Here is a 17,494-nt window from a genome sequence, read left to right as displayed (position 1 = left end):
TTTGTTCAACTTATTATTTAATCAAGTGATCATCAATCAGATGATTTTTTGGTATTACAAAACAATTTTGAGTAACAAAAATTGTGAAGATCAATTTAATAACTCTTTTTAATGCAGAGTAAACAAATCAGCCCATATGGAAATAATAATTTCTGGTCAATCCGATGTTGCGTATTCATTAGTATTAGTATCAACAGGTATAATCATTTATATATTTTTTGACTTTTTTTTTTATTATAATTTGTTTATTAACTTTTTTAAAAATTTATCTAAGAATCTTCCATGTCTTCGCGTAGAATGCGTCCATGATTTCATTTAAATATTTATTTGTTTCTGGTTCCTTTATTTTTTTCAAAGGTTCTGTTTAACATAAATTAGAATTTCATCGTTATATATATATTATTTACGTTTGTATGAACTGTAAGAACAAGTGTATAAATTTCTCCTCAGTTTGATTTTGTATTTTTCGTTCAATACGAGTATTCTATCTGCTTAGAAGTTGTGGATAAGGAGGTACTACTGTAGAATATGAAAGAACATTTTTTTATAAATAAACTATTTGTTTTAAAAAAAAATAAAGTGTTTATATTGTGTCATTGATATAAAATGTCAAGATAGAAATTAATAATGTAAATATTATTGTTTAATTGCAAAGGAAATTTATTAATTTATGTACAACTCGACTAATCTTCAAAATTTCACCGTCGGTGACTTTCGCTCGGTTATAGTGAAATATTTATCACAATGTATCACATTACCCCGGTTTCCGTTTATATTATTTTTATTGCATGAAACCCTATTTGTCACGTCATTATTTGTCACTTAGGGTTAGATTAGGGTTAGTATTAGTTTAGGTAATATTATCTAAGAGTGAAGATATTATTGGCTGAATGTTACGTACCTTGAATTACGTAGTAACGTTAAAAATCTTTGAAAGGGCGAATTAAAATTCGTCGCGGAATATAATAAACCCTGTGAATTCGTTCAATGAAAATAATGCAATTAATCACTTTCTATTCCATATTATAATCAACTATTTTTTCAATAAAAAAAAATCAAATAATTCGGCACAGTATAACTAATTGACAGGAATAACATGTGAAGGAACTTTCGCTGAGAAAATAATAGTATGTGAAATATAATATTCTAAGCAATCAATTATACCATTAAACTTACCTGAGTTACATAATTATTCGGTATATCTTACGTGTAAATTGATTTTTTTCAATATATAAATAATAATAATTTAAATAATAATAATTATAATTTATAAAGCTGTTATTCAGGCTACGGATGAAACTGATTTCAAAACTAAGGATGAAACCGTTTAAATTCAATTAAAATACTGGATATATTAGCTTGGAGCGTAACGTAAGACTATATATATATTATTGCAGTGTTGTTAAATTGTCATGTCATTTGCCCATTCTTCAAATGGCATTTGTCATTTCTCATACATTTTCATAGTAAAATCGATGTTATTTAATATCATTTGATGTCATTTCAATGTCATTTCCATTTGACGACACTGTATTATTGTACATGATAATAACTAATACTAAGGTCACGCGCGAAGTCGTCCGCGTATAAATATTTGCGTTCCGGACTTTACAACAGTTCGTTTCCTACTAGTTATATATCCCGTTTTTTTATAGATGATATTCACTTCTGAAGGATATTCTTTAAACGGTGGATATTGAACAGATAATTTAATGGATTATCCAAATACATTTTTTAAGTACTGGTGTTTAGTACTGAATTATTCGGATTATTTGAATAAAATCCGAAAGATATCTTCTGACAATCTTTTATTCGTCACATTATTATCTTACAATATCCTACGATACTACGACCCTGTAAAAAATCTGATCCGTGTTTTATCTTTCCATGTTTTTTCCGTGAATGTATCATTTTCATGGAATTAATAGCCTTAAATCATGGAAATTTTCATCTCGCTAACACGGATATCCGTGAATGTATCATTTTCACGGAATTTTTACGAAAGACATGGAGAAATAATGGAAATATTTGGATAAAAATTTTTTATAGGGCGACTTTAGCATCTTTTTTTTCTTGTATATCAGCGTAAATTTTTTTGGTAGTATATTGACATAAAGTAGCAAACTTTTCTACCAGCACAATAAGTATAACTCCACCAATAATTAATTGATGTTTAATATTCAATTATACATTATATACAGTATACAGTATGTATTATTATAAAAAAGTATTACTTGTTACTTTTAATAATAATTAATCATATTTGTTTTTAATAAAGGTAAATCAATTTTCATTTTGATCTACGTATTTAATAAAGGTTAAAATGATTTATTTCTTTAGCTAGTGAATTGTATAATACGTTTAAATTTTGGTGTCTTGGTAAATGTTGCCGTCAATTTAAAAATTCTGAAATATCCACATTGAGAGAGATAATAATCCAATCATATTCATTAGTATATATATCGGCTGGTATAATCATTTAGGTATATATTTTTTGACTTTTTTTTACTATAATTTTGCTAATTAACTTTTTTTTAAAATTTTATCTAAGAATCTTCCATGCCTTCGGTTAGAATACGTTCATAATTTCATTTTAAATATTTAGTTCTATTTAACATAAATTAGAATTTCATCTTTATATATATTATTTACGTTTGTATGAACTGTAGTAAGAACAAGCGTATAAATCCCTCCTCAGTTATGATTTTATATTTTTCGTTTAACACGTGTAATCTATCTGTTTAAAAGTTGTTGTGGATAAGGTACTACTGCAGGATATGAAAGAACATTTTTTATTAATAAACTTTTTTTTTAAAAAAAAAATTGTTTATATTATGTCATTGATATAAAATTTCAAGATAGAAATTAATAATCGTAAATATTCATTACAGGAACCTGTTTTCCTTAATATGCAGTAACTGTATTGTAACTGCATCCAGAGACCGGTAAAATTCCATTTTTATAAACCGGAATTGCTGTATTATGGAATAAACGGAATTTTTATGATTTTTTTAAACCAATTTTATTCCGATACGTGGCAACTAGACAATCATTATTGTATATTTTATTGACTATATCGTGATAGAATTTGTAAAAAACTAGTAAACTGATTATTATCGTTTTTGGCTAAAATTATTGTCGTGACACTAGCGCAACCTACATTAAGATGTAAGCCGGCTAGAATTATCAGATGTTTCTTACTATAATTGGTAATTTTTTATCGAAATAAAATCGGAATTTTTTCTGTTATCGTGATAAAAATTTGCGATTTAATATCGGAATAAATATGGGTCTCTATCCCTAGCATTACTCAAAAAAAGCACTCATCACATCCATTACATCCTCAGTGTTTTCATTGTTTATACATATTTATTTGAGAGACTTTTTTTCGAATATCTTATTCTTCACACTTTATTTGTCACTGCACTGTTTTCGTGACAGTATATAATTTCGCAACCAGTGCTTTTTTTCTTGGTAACGTTAAAAAAAATTTTATCTGTTATTTCTGTAAAAACTCCGTAAAAATGAGCTTTTCACAGATCCATTCACGGAAAATATAAATAATTCGATAAGTTCTAGGATATAAGGTTATTAATTCCGGAAATATGAGCCTTTTACGGAAAAAAGACGGAGTATAAGAACGGATTGCGATAAAGTTTAAAAGCCTATCAAAAGTTTATAGAACAGATGAAATAGACACTATTAAAGCACGTGAATTAGAAATGAGCAAACACAGGTATAAAGATCGTTTATATTGCAAAGTTATCAAATTTCAAGAGAAATTTCATAACAGAGAATAACAGAGAGAACAAAATCCAATCAATTTATTATAATCGCTCCATAAAAAAAAGGAAAACAAAAAGAATGGACGTTTATGAGTCATCTGGTGCGGGTAGTATAGAGGACGACTTTATCATTACTAATTTCAGGTACAGTATAACATTTTTAAATTTTTAGGGTTTTTAAATTTACTGCGGTCCGGAATGACTATTTGAATGATCCGAAATGACGTCCCTATAAAAAAAGAAAATTCGGAATTTGTCCTGAAAGTATGGAAAATGTCCGGAAATTTTCCGTGCGTCCGGAAAACATTCGGAAACGGTCACGTTTTGGAACACTTTCCTGACGCACAAATTCCAGACATTTTCTTGACACTCCAGAATTTGTCCAGAATTTGTCCAGAATCGAGCGTCCGGAAAATGTTCCAAAACATGACCGTTTCCGAATGTTTTCCGGACGCACGGAAAATTTCCGGACATTTTCCATACTTTTCAGGACAAATTCCGCATTTTCTTTTTTTATAGGGCGTTAACTATCAGGTGATTTGTAGTGTAGCCTAAAAATTAAAGGTTATTCCGACAGCTGGCGTGCTAGAAGATCAATTTTTACGATTTTAGAAGTTTTTATTTTAATTGGTTCTTTTATTCAACTTCAATAATTCTGAAAAGGGAAACTTTAAATTTTAATTGGTTCCATAGAGTTTATTTTTATATAAATACGATTTGAAATTTAATTTCTTAAAAATTAACTTATTTTTCTTCTTTTTCTTGAATTTTCACTTTATTAACGAACTTGGAAAACGTATTTTTATTACTAATTAATAAATTTTACCTTTTGCATACCATCTGGCTTTAATGAATCATGCACGTAAAGGTGCGGGATTGTCCATACAGTAGTTCCTTTTCGGATACCTCGGACGATACTAAACCATTAGACAAAGATTACAAAAACGCTCTAATAACTTTTTAGTCATCGTTATTACTTTATAGTAAACCATATGTTACATCGTTTACAACTAACACAATTTAGAATAGTGTGAATCATTCCATACCTAACAGTACTCCTTAATCCTTTTTTACGAAGGACGGCCGGTTTTTTTGGTCGGGAAACTTTAATTGAGTGTTAAATAATTTTTCAGAAAAATGATCACATGTCTTAGTTTATTCGGAATAAAACTAGAAAAACGATCATTTGTCGGAGTTTTTTCCAGAATTTTTTTTGTAGGGTCTCCATTTCTCGATCCTCCATGTATTTAACCAATTCATCAATAAAATAGAATAAAATAAATAAATAAATTAAAAGTGCAAAAATCATTACATTTCAAATAAAGGAGATAGATAATTGCCTACTTTGCATCTTCCAGTGAGCATTGCCCGACACTACTTCCAATTCCAATGAAAATTATTGGTAATTCACATAGGAATATTGATTGAATAAGTTCTTCCATATTATAGGCGTTAAGTCTCTGTTTTAACTGTAACACAGGTTGACTTTTGTCCGATCTGAGTGTTCGGTCTAAATAATAGTAAGCATTTGTTTTATAACACCATAAAATCTTACAAAGATAGCTTATTTACTTTTTTTAGGTTCTTGAGTAAAGCAAAAAATAATCTAAACCTAATTGTATAGCTTTGTCACACAGTTCTTACATTTAAGTTTAAGTCGAGTATCTGAAAAAACAAACTCACTGCTTAACTTGCTTAGCATACATCATAAAACAACCAGCTTATCAAACTGGGTTAATGACTTTGAAATACTATGAGAGGGATACAGCAGCTGATTTTATGTTTTGGCGCGGGATAGAATTTTAGTATCAGTATCCTTCGTGAACTCTTTTTTGACGGTTATTAAATATTTTAAATATAAAATGTGTAAGTAACGTCATTGTTGAAATATTTGATTATCATTTTGTGTACACAAACTATTGCAAACAATATAAACAATATATAATCGTGTTCTTGCGGATTAATAATTACGGACGATTGTTAATAAAAAAAATCATTATAATCTATTAGCTTGCCCTGAATGTTATTCAAGACTTGATTGTTCTATATGTAAAAGATGCCTTTACCATTGTAATTGCGGATCTGCTGGTGTTTGTGGTAAGTAATGATTCTAAAATTTTTTTGAAATTTGTAGCCAATTTTTTCTTTCTTTTCTTTCTCTTTATTTTTTTTTTAAAAAAAGAAAATATTATTTCATAGGATTTTCTACATGCATGTCAGATATTGATTGTTCACAATGCAAAAGATGCCTCTACAATTGTAATTGCGGTTCCTCTGGTGTTTGTGGTAAATAGTAGCCCTGCATGCTTTATTATTATTACTTTTCCTTTACAATTTTGTAAATTAAATTATTATTAGGTCACTCTGCATGTTCATCAAATCTTGGTTGTTCACGATGCAAAAGATGTCTTTACCATTGTTATTGTGGTTCTCCTAGCGCTTGTGGTAAATAATATGTTATTACTTTCTTTTTGCTGTTTTATATATATTAATTATTATTTAATTATTATTAGGTTATTCTATATGTAAATCAAGTATTGGTTGTTCACAATGTAAAAATTGTCTCTACCATTGTGATTGTGGTTCTTCTGGCGTTTGTGGTATAATATTTTTTACTTGCCTTTACCATTATTAAAATGTAATATAAATTACTAAAGAAAATTTTTTTTTTCTTTATTAGCCCAACCTACATGTTTGTCATATATTGGTTGTCCGCAATGCAAAAAATGCTTATACCATTGTAATTGTGATTCGGCTGACGTTTGCGGTAAAATTATTTTATTTACCTTTGGTATTTTACAGTATATACTTTATAAATTAATAAAATCTTATCTAATTATTATTAGGTCATTCTGAATGTATGACAATTGTTGATTGTTCACAATGCAAAAACTGTAACTACCATTGTGATTGTGGTTCTGCTGATGTTTGTGGTAAATAATGAATGATTATTACTTGTCTTTGCTATTTTATATACATTATTAATAAATTTTAATTATTATCAGATCACTCTAAATGCAAGGCAAGTGCTGGTTGTTCACAATGTAAAAATTGTATTAAACATTGTAATTGTAATGCCAATGATGGCATTAACAGTAAAAACCGTAAAAACCGTGCGAAGAATCGTGAAAAACGTAGTAGTAAGAATCGCGGAAAAAAAAATTGAAAATTTTGGCGACTACATAAATTTTAATGAAGAAATAAAGAATAACGTATAAATTAAAAATTAAATTCTAAATATCGTGTATATTTAATACAGTACTTCAAACTTGATCATAAAATAGTTAGCAACTGGATTTTTAATAACTACTAGTAATTCAGAGATGGAATTGGACAAGATTAATCGAAAATCAACAATTGAATTCTTATAGTTCAATACTTTTTTAAATAATATTCAAATAATTATAATTAATAAATTTATTTTAAACTTATTAATAACGTGTTAAAATTGTTAAAATGTTTTTTTTTATTCTTCTAAATCTTCAACATTAAACTTTTATAAATTATTTATATATGAATATTAAGAAATATCGAGTATAAAATTTGGATTGGACTGGATAAAGCCTAATAGTCCAGCTTTCCAATTAGTCCATTATTCCATTAGTTCATGAAAGTCATCACAGAGTCAGTTAGTTAAATTGAAACCGCGTATAAAAATTCTTCTTTATCTTACAATCAAATTTTTTTCGAAAATTTTTTTAAAAAAATTTAACGAATGAAAAATATCAAACATAAATATTCTAATTTAGAAGAACTTGCCCTAAACAATCATTTATAAGGGCATCGCTTTTAATTAAGAATTTTAAAATTTATTGCGACTAAATAAAATTCTGTAATTTCATTATAATAACAGAATTTATACTAAATTTACTGTGCTCACTTGATATGACGGATCAGTCGATTTTTGAAGGATAATAAAGATAATAGCACAATTTATAGAGCATTTACATAACGAATATAACGAATTGAATTGTTTAAGAAAATTCTCTTTAACCTTTACTTTCATCAGTTAATTAAATTACAAATTATTATGGGTAATATTCATTTCAAAAGCTATATACTGCTGTATACACAATATGTATAATTTTTGGCTCTATTTCTTTTTTAGTATCTAAGAATAGTATCCGGACTTTTCGTCGAAGTCCATCTCACCGAAACCCATTTTGCCGAAGCAATTTCGCCGAAGGATGTTTCACTGAAGTGCCATTTCGCTGAAATGCCATGGACATTTCCCCGAATGGCAATTTTTCCGAAGGACATTTCGCTGAAGCCATTTCGGCGAAGGGACATTTCGCCGAAGAATATGTAATTTTTTGATTCTCCTTTTCTTTTTAGCAGACAAACGAATTATTTACTCAATGTAAGTCGCGTTTGTTTATTATTTTTTTAATTAAAGGAAAATTAATTTATTTGGTTTTAAGTTCAAAAAAAGATAATAAATTCGTCGTACTTATCAACTTTCCGAAATATTTTTTATCTTTGTATCGAATTGTTAATGATTAAGGAAATATGTTAATCACTAACATTTTATGTCCTTCGGCGAAGTGAACGATTCGGGTAAAAGGATTCGGCGAAATGTCTATTCGATGAAACGCCCATTCGGCGAAATATCCCTTTGGCGAAACTTCTCTTCGGCGAAGATGACTTTGGTGAAACGTACCATAACCTCTAAGGAATTACATTGTGCGCTAAATTCCATGGTTCTAGCATCTTCATTATCTGTTAAGAATAACCTTAAAGTGTCGTAAATATCTTCGATTGCTGTACGTCACGATAACAGTAGCATACTTGTCAACAAAATTTAATACACTGTATCGATCGTATTGAATTAACAGTAAACAGATTAGTTTATTAAATTTTTTAGGAATAAGATAGAAATGTCTGAATTTTTTTTTCAAAAAACAGGAAAAAAAAATATATGATATAAAGTTAAAATTAGATAAGTACAATAACTTATAATACACAACTAATAAAATATAAATACAAAATAAATAAATTTATTTCCAAATTAATCAAATCTATTATTATTATAATGTTTGAGAAAAAAAAAATAAAAGTAATTTTTTTTCTATTAAAATAAATAAACGACTAATTATTACTTTTTTTTTTACATTAATAACATAAAGTTTCATCATCACTAACACTATTATTATTAGTATTATCAAGTTCAACATCTTCAAAATCAGATTCACTATCTTCTTCTCTCATAACATAACAATCTTTTTTACTATTATGTGAATTCCTATTTATTACACTTTTCACTATTCCAACTTTATCAATAATAGTATTCCTTTCACTTTTTTCTCCTAGTTGATCTTGTATACTATCCTTTGAAATACGCCATTTTTTAGGTGACCCATCTTTACCTTTCCTACTAAATACGACACTATTTAAATATAAATATATTCTATTCAATACACCCGAATGGAATAATCCATATTTTCCGTTATTTGTCCATAATCCTCTTCTTTCCATAAAATCTTCCAAGTCACATCGTTCCATTGGTTGATAACATATGCTTGATCGATATAATGGTGAAAAATCTTGTTCATATTTACGTAAATGTGGAATTTGCTGTCCATTGTTTTTCCATAAATCTTCCCAGAATAAGTACCACCATTGATGTACTTTTGATGTATGAACCGCTCTCATACGTTCATATAAATAAATCATTGTCGGATATTCACGTTCCGGTATCGATTGAACAAGCTGATTCTTTTCTGTGGTTATTAATAAGGATGGAAGTGCTTCCAAAGATATTGATGGGTTATTAAATACATTAATATGAAATCCGTATGTTAGTGTTGTTTCTTTTGATATTGATTCATTCTGACAATATTGGCGGTATTCATCCATAGTCTTCTGTATTTGAACAAGACCCAATCCAATCAATTCACGATTATCCCCGAATAGTTTTTCAAGTTGATGTGTCATCTTAAAGTCACCGGTTATACCAATAACATTATGTCCAACAACTTGAGGGCATTGATTTCCCTTATATGTGGAGTCTGTATATGTAATTGTAACTTTAAATCCGGGATTCATATTATGTTCACGCCAAAGTGATTCTTGTTTCCTTTGAATAGACAAGACACCTCGATGATTATGAACCTAAAATTAAAAAAAAAAAATTTTTTTTTTGAATATTTCTCATAATGTAAGATATATTTTTTTTTTTAAAAAATAAATTATATATACCTTATCCGAATCTGTAAAGCAAGGTCCAATAATATTCTTTCCCTCCAAAGCTCTGATCTTTTGTCTAATCAATCTTCTTCGTTGAATTACTTCGTCTTCATTTTGTTGTAAATATCTTTGAATTTCCCATTCTTGTTTCAATGTTACGATATTATCATTTTCATCATAACAAATTACAATACAAAATGGGAAAGGTATAACAGAAGCTTTTCCGAAATATGTTTCCTTAACATTTGGATATTCTTCAGCATAATACATATCAACTCCAACATAATTATTCAAGATTTTTGATCTTATACTAGACATTGATGATGATAAGGTTTTCAAAGATAAAACATAACTTTGTGAACCTACTTTTGATAATATTTTACTATTTTCAATATGTCTTTCTCCTACGCTTCCGCTAAAATCTAATAAATATGGAACTTCACTTTCCTCATTAAATGATAAAGTTTTTCCCGCTGGCGGTTTAAAATTATCATTAGTTAAAAGTAATTTTGTCCAAGTATCTTGCCATATCCTTTCTTTTATGAATTTATCAAAATCTAAACCTGATGATGAAATGTCAAATGAAAATTCTAATTCCTTTTTTCCAAAATTTCTTCCACCACCAACTACACTTCTGGTTCCATAAGCGCTATCACTTCCCGCATATCTCGTATTAAAATAATTTATCTCTTTACATAGATACCAAATGATTATTGTTAAAACTGCAATGTTAATTACGAATAATCCAATACCATACCCTTGAATAGGTCCTGCTTGTAATACAATAAGCAATCCGACAAAACTTGTTATCAAATATGCAAATCTAGACCAATATTCAGCAGTATTGAAATTTGAATAAACGAATGGCTCGCTCTTCCAATGTGGTATGAAAAATAACACAAATAATACAATTTTTAATGCTTGCGCTATGGTGGAAATTCGCTGACGCGTCGTTGATCTGAATAAACAATTATCCTTGGAAAAAACGACTATCAAGAAAATAAGGAGGAATTTCATTATCATTATGAATGATTTATAAGTACTCCAATTATCATTATAACCTAAAATAAATAAAAGTAGAATAAAGGTGATTAATTAAGAATTTATTATTATAAATAAATAAATTACTATCGAAAAAAATCGTACCATCATATATAAATTTGTGAGGATTTTTCTTATTATCATCCTCCTCATCTTTGTCATTTCTAGCAAAACCAAACCTATTCATGTGCTTATTCACTGTTTTCCTTAATTTAATTGGGAACCAAAAGGAGATCAAGGCCAAATTCAATATCCCCAAAGCAATTATGAAAGGCGAAAGATTCGTATCATTCTTATTCATACTTGTAACATAACAGAAATCTTTTGGAGAACGTAAAGCACCATTTCCTACGTCAACAAAATCTGGGAAATCAACATCGGGAAGGTAAGGATTCTTCACTGGCCAAAAATTATCAGACCAAACTAATGCATCCAATGATAATTTTGTTAACGGAACATATAATGTTGTGAGAATAAATACTATTATGTGACTTTGAAGTAAGGAAAAGCGAGAGGATGATTCAAGATTCTAAGAAAAAAAAAAAGAGGTAAATAAATGAAATAATTTATAATTTATAATTAACAGGAGAAATTTAATATAGTTTACCTCAACGTCTGTAACTTTCTTCCAATTTGCAATTTTCCTGAACATGAACAAGCAAACAAATCCAATAACACAAAATATCAAAAGGAATACAGCTCCAAATCCAAATACTTGATCCATATTAAAACTCATGAAATTAGGTACTGATCTTAACAATATATAAATACGATCATTACCAAGCATTCCTGGTGTTACAAAAGACAAAGCTAATGCTGTGAACTGTATGAAATCTCTTATTATTTCTAATTTCAAAAATCTTTGTTCATACAATATCGAGGTAGATTCTTGACATCCTTCTGAAGAAGGAGGCAAAGACCTAGCGATTCCCCTCTCAGAAGGTCCATCATTTTTACTTTCGTCTTTTCCTTTCACTTGACTTGTAGATGGAGTATTATTAGGATAATTATCCGTGGATTGACTAATAAGAGGGAACAAATTTTCAGGATTTTTAAAAGATTTTCCTTGTGCCAAGAAATTTTCATATTCCTCAGAAGTCATAACCTCTTTTGGATTAGAGAATTCTGTTTTTGGAAATGATCGAATATACTCATCAAGATGTGGTAAATATACCCAAGGAGTTCCAGGTAAGAAAAGTCCATTTTTTTCAAATCCATCAAATGGATTTATGATAAATCTTGAAGAACAAGCAGGATCAAGTGATTCGGTCATATTGGCAACAGAAATATCCAAAGTATTCGCGTTCTCTTTATCATCATTCATTATAGGACTGAAATCTTTTACAGTCATATTATTCTGTTTATCCTTTAGAATAAATTCGAGGGAAAGTGTGTACCTTTGAGGACGTGTCTCCGAGTAAGGATATGTTTGTATTTGTACAGGTTTATATTTATGTTGTGTATGACGACGCCTTTGTTTATATTTCGCAACTGAATCTAAACTTTGTACAGATGTATACTTTTTTTGTTTACGTGATTCATCATCTGAACTAATCATGTTTCCAGAACTATCTATTATATTCACGACAGGATTAATTGGATCACTTTCATCATCAATTCTAGTTGAAGATCTTGAATGTGTTACTTGCATTTCAATAGCGATAGCTTGTGGATATAAAACGGTCTCCGACAAATATTTCTTTCTCTTATCTCCTGATAAACCTGATGGTTCAGATGGTTCTTCAGTATCTACAAATGGATTATAATTTTGATCCTCATTTTCCACATCTGTAGCATCATTATCTTCCTTAGCGTTATCTAAATATGAATTAAATGGATTTAAATCTAATCTCAAATTTGCTGAAGAAGTATTAGGTGATTCGGCAAAAAAATTCCAGGAATCAGTATCTTGTGATAAGAAGGAAAAAATATATGAATTAGCAGTTAGATCCGAAGAATTTGCTCCAGATGATCTTGATACAGGTTCTTGAAATGAAGTTGCAGATTGAGGAAAAAATTCCGGAACCGTTAAAAATGATGCCGAAGACTTTTTGAACCATAAATCAGAAGATTTTCTTCCACTTTTAGTCAATATATTGTTGTTGTCATTATTGTTGATATTATTGCTTTCGATTTCATTCTTTATAGAAGCAATTTGCTGACTTAAAGAATTTAAAGAATTATCCGGTTCAGGTTTCAAAATTGGTGAAATGGGTCTATTTTGATTATCCGGCAATGGTTTCCAAAGAGGAGAAACAGTATTACTTCCAGTTGCAACAGCTGGATTCCAGAAAGGTGAAATTGGAGTGATTTCAGGTAATAATTCTAACGCAAAATTTGAATGTAAAAATTCTGGAGAATTTGGTATTGAACCAATAGGTGTGGAATCTAGATTTGGGGACTGTGCAATTGGTGAAGATGTATAATCAGATAAGATATCCTCCGTGGTTTCCTGATCAGTTGGTGATGAAAGTGAAACTTGTGGCAATGACTCTGTAAATGTTTTTGGTGATGATATTGTGGATCTTTTTTGTGAATCATCTTTGGGAGAAATTGGGGATTTTGGTTCTGGAGTAGGTACTTTGATAGGAACGACGGATTTTTGTTCCAAAATCGATGTCGTTTTCTTAGGGGATTTTGGTTCTGGAGTAGGTACTTTGGTAGAAACCACGGATTTTTGTTCCAAAATCGATGTCGTTTTCTTAGGGGATTTTGGTTCTGGAATAGGTACTTTGTTAGGAATGACGGATTTTTGTTCCAAAATCGATGTCGTTTTCTTAGGTGATATAGGACCTGATTCTGATTCGGAAACAGATTGTTGTTGATTTGATAATGAAGTTGATTTGTTAATGAATGGATTTTGTTCAACCTGTCTCGAAATTGATGAATTTTCTCCTCCTGTATTAACATTTTGTTTCAAAGGTAAACTTGACGTGTTTTCAAGAAAATCAATATCAAACTCAGAAGTTGGTCTAATTTGTGGTAAATTTTCGATATGACGTTTAGTTAACTGAATATTAGATGATTCGAATTTTGGAGATTTTATTTCTGATTTTGGTTTTGATTCAATTTTAGGTTTTTGATCATCATTTGAATTTGATTTTGTGTCTGATTTTAATTTCAATTTGATTGTAGGAGAAACAATTGATTTGATCGTAGAAGAAATAGGAGACGTTATTTTCTTTGGTTCCTTAACGACTTGTTCCTTTTGTTCCTTTTTTGGACTAGAAGGTGATATTATAGTTTCAGATTCATCATTAAATAATTGAACTTCTTTAACTGAATTTGTAGAAGTTGTTGGTGATGGAATTACAATTGGATCAGGAATATTTGATCTTCGTTTCATTGAAGGTGGTTTGATAGGACTATATAAAGGTTCCGTAAATGATAAAGATTCATTAGAAGTTGTTGTTATTGATAAATCAAGTGGATTAATATCTCTTTGATTCAATTTTGATATCAAAGTATCTGAAATAGCATCAGATAATGGTTGCGAAATTGATAAAGGTTCAATTGTTTGATTTCGTTTTACTGGAGACATTGGTTTTGCTGACATTGATTCAGGAATTGTAGTTTGACCTTTTTTCATCGAAGTCAACGTTGTTGGAGAAGTTGGAGGTGAAACAACTTTTTCAAATTTAGATACAATATCTGACACATTTTTTACAAGTGGTAAAGAATCACGTTGAACCAATTGAGTCGCAGCCTTTGCTCTACTTGTAGGATCACGTAGTTGAACAGTTAAATTACTTTCATCTGGAGGATTAATTGGAGAACTAAAAAAGATGATGATGATTAAGATTGATTCATGAGTAACATAATTAATAAGAAAAGAAGGAGTGATATGATTAAATAAGATAACAAACCTTTCTTTTATAAAAGTAACATATGATGATGAAGATTCCGCATCATTTGAAGAAGTTGTGAAATCATTTATTGATATTTGAAGTTCAGGATTATCTTTTTGTATAATACTCTTTGATGTATCCGTTATCGATCTATTTATATTTGTTGGAGAAAGAGGTGGAGAACTTGTAGGAGTATCACGAAAATTTCTTTGCCTTGGAGATAAAGGTTGTTTTGGAGAAGATGGAACAGATGCATTTGGTGATAAAGGTCTTTTTGAAGATTTTAAATCTGAACCTGATTTTTCTTTCTCTTCTTGTTGTTGTGATGCCCAAAATTTTATAAGATCATTCACAGGTTTTGTTTTTGGTGGTATTTTATTACTAGACATTTTTTTTTATATATATATATGTGATTGTTTCTTTTAATAATATTATTATTAATTTTTTTTTTAAATTCTGTATCAATAAGGCTAGCTATTGAAACAATATATATATATTAAGTCCAATTCGTTTTTTTTTTCAATTTTTAAATTACAATCCGAATATTATGTATTGTTCTGTATGCTATTTATAAATAAGAATTGTTAGAAAATTACGGTAATAAAGGTGGAAGGTTAAGAGGGAGGGAAGAAAAAAGTGCGAAGAGAAGAGAAGGGAAAAAAGAAAACAGAAAAAGAATATGTTTTATAAAAATAAGGAAAGAATAAAAGTTGGAATAAATAGCAAGAGAATAATAATAATAAAAAAAATAAAAATTAAATAAGATAAAATAAATAAATATAAAAAAACTTCCTCAAAAAAAAATATATAAATATAAACGGTTTTTTTTTCAGTAAATTTTTTCGAGGAAAAATTTAATTTTCTATAACATATATAATATTCATGATGATATTAAGAAAAGAAAAAGAAAAAGAAAACCGAATAATAACAATTATTATTACCTAAATTAAATTAAATAGAATAAAAAAAAAAATTAATATGGTCTTCTGGAATAAAAATATATAATACAAATATATATGCGAAGAAATTCCTAAATAAAAAAAAAACACTTTTAAAAGGGTTTTTTTTTTAAAAAAAAATAGGATTGAATTGAAAAAAAAAACGAAGGATGCAGAAAAAAAAAGGAGTGACTCAGTTGCGCGTCCAAAAAAAAAGTGATCGATTCTTTTTCTGTATAACGTTATTCCTTTCTTTCTTTACACAATCAAAACAAACGGGAACGAAAAAAGAAATTAATTAAAACTATCATCGTTCGAGTGGAATGTAACGCAATAATTTAAATATTCGAAAAAAAAGAGTAAAGAGCGATCGGGTTATGCAGGGTTAATTGGTTGCAGAAATTTGTTCAATTATCTTGGAATATAGATTTCACCACATTTTGTTTACATGATCATATTAGGAACATTGAAATTACAAATCATGTGATAAGATGCAGTGTAAGTTTTTTATAACACAAATAAGAAAGTTTAATTATCATTTTACTTTTATAACCTTTATTTGTGTATTATTATAGTTTAACAACAGGATATTAAATACTTCATGGCGTATCTTGAATTGGTTATTTATTTATAATAATGCATTTTTATTTTATTTTATCAGTTAGAACAATATCATTATCAGTTATCGTTTTTCTTAAGCTTTTAACCATTCACAATCTTATCACCAACATATTAATGACGTAGCATTTTATAATTATTCGGACATTAGAATTTGATTTAATGTTACGTTACATTACGTCACATAATTGTGTTTTCTTTATATATATATTGTAATAAAAGATTTATTTGTTTAAAACAATTAGTAATTAATAATTGATAATAATTGAAATTTAATTGAATATAATTGAAAAAATTAATTAAATTATTTCCTATCTAAAAATTTAATGATAATACTAATACTCTTTTTTAAATTAATTTAATATTATATTTTTAGTTTTTTTTTAATTAATTTAATATTATATTTTTATTAATTTAATATTATATTTTTAGTAAAAATTCTTTTTGTGGTTAAAACTTGTTTATTTTTTGGAATATCCGAAATTCATCAACTTTATTTACATATAAAGAATTAGATTTTTATTGAGTTTAACTTCTTTTATCTTATTGAATTTAACGAATATATTTTTAAAGGAATATCGCGTCATTGACGTTGTGCTTCGTGTCACATTTACGCAGTGGTTTGATTTGTTTATCAAAATTTATTATTATCAAATTTCTTTTTCTTTGTAGAAGTTCGATTCCACAGAAATTTGAATTTTAATTTATTTCCTTTAATTAAAAAAAAAAAAAAGTTTGTAATTTTTGAGCCAATCGGTTTCTTCATCTTTTTATCGTAACTATCGTAACTTTTTTTTTTTTTACACCAAATTTTGGAATATAATATTTAAGACTCATTACAAAGATTGATTTTCATAGGAAATGTATGTAATTCGTTACGTTATCAAGTATTACAAGGACAGTACAAGGACTATCTGAAATGCTTCTGAAATCGTAATCTGAGGTACAACATATTAGATGCTTGTCAATGCAGTGATGCAGTGATGATTATTTACAAAGATATAACGGACTCTCCGGTTTCACTGAAAAAAAAAATCGTTATATTCGAAATTTAATAAGTTTGATATACCAATTCCTT

The 17,494-nt window shown here is 28.3% G+C and overlaps 2 protein-coding genes across 2 annotated transcripts; one reads left to right on the top strand and one right to left on the bottom strand.

Annotated features, from left to right (window-relative positions):
* Nucleotides 1–5,647: 5,647 nt before the first annotated feature.
* Nucleotides 5,648–6,951, top strand: OCT59_019863 (uncharacterized protein; the record flags this gene model as incomplete). Its single annotated transcript, XM_025321652.2, has 8 exons — nt 5,648–5,651; nt 5,796–5,882; nt 5,985–6,071; nt 6,144–6,230; nt 6,299–6,385; nt 6,466–6,552; nt 6,632–6,718; nt 6,791–6,951. 8 exons carry the CDS (start codon nt 5,648–5,650, stop codon nt 6,949–6,951), a joined length of 687 nt encoding a protein of 228 aa, XP_025168271.1.
* A 1,693-nt stretch (nt 6,952–8,644) lies between these two features.
* On the bottom strand, nt 8,645–15,879 carry OCT59_019862 (uncharacterized protein). The gene is made up of 5 exons (XM_025321653.2): nt 14,879–15,879; nt 11,620–14,788; nt 11,118–11,541; nt 9,984–11,032; nt 8,645–9,896 (listed from the first exon to the last, which is right to left on the bottom strand). The coding sequence occupies exons 1-5, from the start codon at nt 15,247–15,249 to the stop codon at nt 8,898–8,900; spliced, it is 6,012 nt and encodes a 2,003-aa protein (XP_025168272.1). The 5' UTR covers nt 15,250–15,879; the 3' UTR covers nt 8,645–8,897.
* Nucleotides 15,880–17,494: the final 1,615 nt, after the last annotated feature.

The sequence above is a fragment of the Rhizophagus irregularis genome, chromosome 29 (assembly GCF_026210795.1).
Source record: "Rhizophagus irregularis chromosome 29, complete sequence".
In the NCBI taxonomy this organism is placed as follows: Eukaryota; Fungi; Glomeromycota; class Glomeromycetes; order Glomerales; family Glomeraceae; genus Rhizophagus; species Rhizophagus irregularis.
Note: the sequence above shows the minus strand (reverse complement) of the source record. Positions and strands in the feature narration are given on the sequence as shown.

Excerpts from the sequence above, each read along its gene's own strand:
- OCT59_019862 (XM_025321653.2), bottom strand. The coding sequence starts at position 15,249 with ATGTCTAGTAATAAAATACCACCAAAAACAAAACCTGTGAATGATCTT. Across the intron at positions 14,789-14,878 it reads GTTACTTTTATAAAAGAAAG|TTCTCCAATTAATCCTCCAG; the intron begins GTTTGTTATCTT and ends CATCTTTTTTAG. Across the intron at positions 11,542-11,619 it reads AGAAAGTTACAGACGTTGAG|AATCTTGAATCATCCTCTCG; the intron begins GTAAACTATATT and ends TTTTTTTCTTAG.